A 3301-nucleotide genomic window follows, 5' to 3' on the forward strand; every position below is an offset into this window, starting at 1 on the left:
GGTTAAGGTTGAAGAAACAATCAAGCATTTAGAGTATTGTTAACTGTATTTTGCACTTGTAGTCTTATTGTAATTGTATCTTGCCACTGACAAAGAACAAATCCAACAAGTCTGCTGCTGATTTTACAATAAAATACCAGAAAAATATTTTTAAATCCATAAAAGCATGTCAATGAGGATGATGAACCAGAATCCTTAAAGTAAAAGGACTTGCACAAGTCGTCACAAAAACTAATTTTGGATTTGGACTCCACACACTTTGCATTTTGCCAGTTTCTGTCGTGGTGTTGAATAGTCTCTGTAAACAAAGCTTATAATGAATAGCTTACTGCAACACACCTGGCATGCTGAAGCTCTGTTTGTCATGTAGGGTACGCATCATTAACACTGTACGGCGCTGGCCCCTCCCACTGTCAGGTGAGGGGTAGCGGAGTGTATGGAAGAATTGTTCAGACTTTAATGAAGAGCGTATATTTTCAATCAGAGAGCAGGAGTAWATGTCTTTGCTCTTAAAACTTTACGTATTTACTCTCAAAGTACCGGAGCATGGATGTGTATTAACGGAGTGAGAATCGTGAGCCGGGCAATGAAAAGACTTGTATTGTTCGTGAGTCTCAAACCACAAGTCCAAGTCAAGTCTAAGTCTGTAATAGTAGGGACTTAAGTGCGACTCAAGTCCAAGTCTGAGTCACAAGTCCACATCTCTGGTACAAGGGACCGCAGTTCGCATCATGTTCTCTGAGTAAAAAGGGATAAAAATACATTAGTCTTACACCATCCAACCATTTTCTTTACCAATTTTTTCCCTTTTCCGGGTCATGAAGAAGCTGGTGCTCATGTCAGTGTGTGAGAGGCGGCGTACATCCTGGACAGGTCGCCAGTCCGTCACAGGGACAAAAATACAAGACAAATCATTCACTCAATCACATCTAGGGATAATTAATGGACACCAAAACCTCCTCTCCATTGTCGAGTCTTATCCTATTCGGCTCTGGTCAGGTTTGGTAGTTGGACAGTTGGGACTTTATTATTTATCTATTTAGTCGCAGTGCTGTAATTGCTCATGTAATTGTGGACGGCCAGTTTTTCCGGAACCTCCCAGGATATTTGCTGATTTTAAGATGGCTTCATTCAGCGCTCGTCTCCTTCGCCTCTTTCTCCAGGAAGTGTTTGCTGGTTCTGCCTTTCCCAAGATCACCAAAAAGTTTTACACCTTCATGCTGAACCATGGTTTTATCACTGCTTTCACCAAGTTGTATGTCACACCTGGATTTTAAAAACAAAAAGCGTCTCTCTCCAGCGGAAAGTTCACTGGTTACGTTTGCACAAGTAACGCCTTGCTTCTGTCAATCAATCCATGAGCAGCATGGTGCTGATGTCAACCTACACACTTAGGACCACCTCAGAGGTGTTTCTGAGTGTGTAGTTGGAACTGGAAATGGGACATTCGGCTGAGGTGAACCGCATACAGGTGCGCTGGTGGAGAGGGGGCTCAACTATGAGGGAGAAAACCAGAGTTCCCGGAGAAAACACACACAAGCATGGAGAGAACACGAAAGGCCAGGAGCTGAACCTGTGACCACCCTGTGAGGCCCTACATATTTTACTGTAAATTTATTACTTTACTGTAACTGTTGTGTTATATAAAGTGAATCAGGCTTGGGCGCTATGAAGGTATTTTGTTATACCGCGGTCTCAAAACATGGTTGTTTGTAAAAAAATTATGATACATGAGTCACGTGAAGTGATGCGCCAAATTTCCCCGAAGAGTTGGACAGAAAATGAGGAGGAACCATTCTGACTCCTGAGAAGCTGCGTTTCCAGTGACTATGAAAATGCGTAAAATAGAATTTCGAAAATAAATTTGCACAATGGAAACACGTCAATTTCGAAAAAACTTAATTTTTTTCGACAAAAACGTTTTTGCGCTAGGATGACTTTTTTCGCATCACGGGAGTCACGTGATCAACAACCGGCTGTTTCTACTGGCGAAAAAGACGATGACAAAGAAGAAGACAACAGGAAGTACAAGTAGTAGTAAAATGATGGAAGTTGTAAAAGAAAGTAGTAAACTCACTGAATACAATTTCCCAAAAACGCCGCTCCAAAGTAAAAGGGGCTTGTCACTCGAAAGCCTGGATAAGACGCCAKGGTCTCCTCTGATGATGAGCGCTAGTGCCATGGTAGCAACATGCTATGTGTTTACATCCATTGCTGCCATGTTTGTAATGACATCGCGAGAACAAACGTATTCACGCGACTTCAATAGCATTTCTTACTAATAGAAACACCGCAATTGTGAAACTGTTTTTCGACATTAACAGAATATCGACAAAGTTTTGCGTACATTTGCAATGGAAACGCAGCTAGTGACACAACGTCAGAACTGAATTTTTTATTCATGCCTTCCACAGTTCTTAACCTGATTTTAGTGGTTTCAGCAATCTTAGCAGTTTTCTCTGCTTATGCAAATAATTTGACAGTTCTAACAGATCAACATCTTTTCCATGACCAAACGTGGTTGTTGAACAAATAAGAAGTGTTTTGAATAAGTTATTGTTAAATAACTTGTTGCTAAGTGAACATGCAGTAATTATCTTATCTATTTGCTTTGTTAAATCAGGTGGTGACCTGTGTATATTGATAAAATTATAGTTTAACATTCAAGGACAACTTCCTTCTTTTATCATAAACATGATTTTCAGTCAGACACAAAAACCAGCAGCAGCAGTTTCACTTGTGTTACCATTAATGTTGTCGCAGTAATAGAAGTGCTCGTCATTGAGGGAAGGACAGGTCGACACCAGCTCCTGCAGGCCCACCTCAGTGATGAAGAGGCATCCAGACAAGTTGAGATGCTCCAGAACAGGAAGCCCTCCACGCTGAGATAAAGCCCTGGGACACGAGAGCGATGTGAAACTTTGTTACAGGTAATAAAAAATACAGAGCAACAGTCCACACATCTACATCTGGACTCAGTGGCTGGAACGGAAAATGGCTCTCGTTGCCAATCCAAGTTAAAAATATCTAAATGGTGCAGATGTGTTCACAAAGTCATCTTTTTACCACCATTTCTCCAGGTGAATAAACATATTGGATGTGCWGGTTGTCAGACATCCAGGACAAACGATCAAAACCAAAACAGGACAAAACTGAACATAATTAAACTAAAATGACTGATGGATTCTTTAAAGGGATCCGTGATTAGTTGTAACATTAGACTTTATTTGATAAAACATATTTTAACTGTAAAATAAAGACTGTAAAAATACTGTAGGATGTTTAGTTTTTATAATTTTTA

At 40.4% G+C, this 3301-nt stretch overlaps 1 protein-coding gene across 1 annotated transcript in view; it reads right to left on the reverse strand.

Moving 5' to 3' along the window:
- Positions 1 to 3301, reverse strand: part of fbxl5 (F-box and leucine-rich repeat protein 5) — a 23791-nt gene that overhangs the window by 3572 nt on the left and 16918 nt on the right. Inside the window, exon 10 of the mRNA XM_014031253.1 lies at positions 2747 to 2895. Within this exon, the coding sequence (XP_013886707.1) occupies positions 2747 to 2895 (149 nt within the window). The remainder of the gene's footprint in view (positions 1 to 2746; positions 2896 to 3301) is intronic.

The sequence above is a fragment of the Austrofundulus limnaeus genome, unplaced genomic scaffold, assembly GCF_001266775.1.
Source record: "Austrofundulus limnaeus strain Quisiro unplaced genomic scaffold, Austrofundulus_limnaeus-1.0 Scaffold1210, whole genome shotgun sequence".
Taxonomy (NCBI): Eukaryota; Metazoa; Chordata; class Actinopteri; order Cyprinodontiformes; family Rivulidae; genus Austrofundulus; species Austrofundulus limnaeus.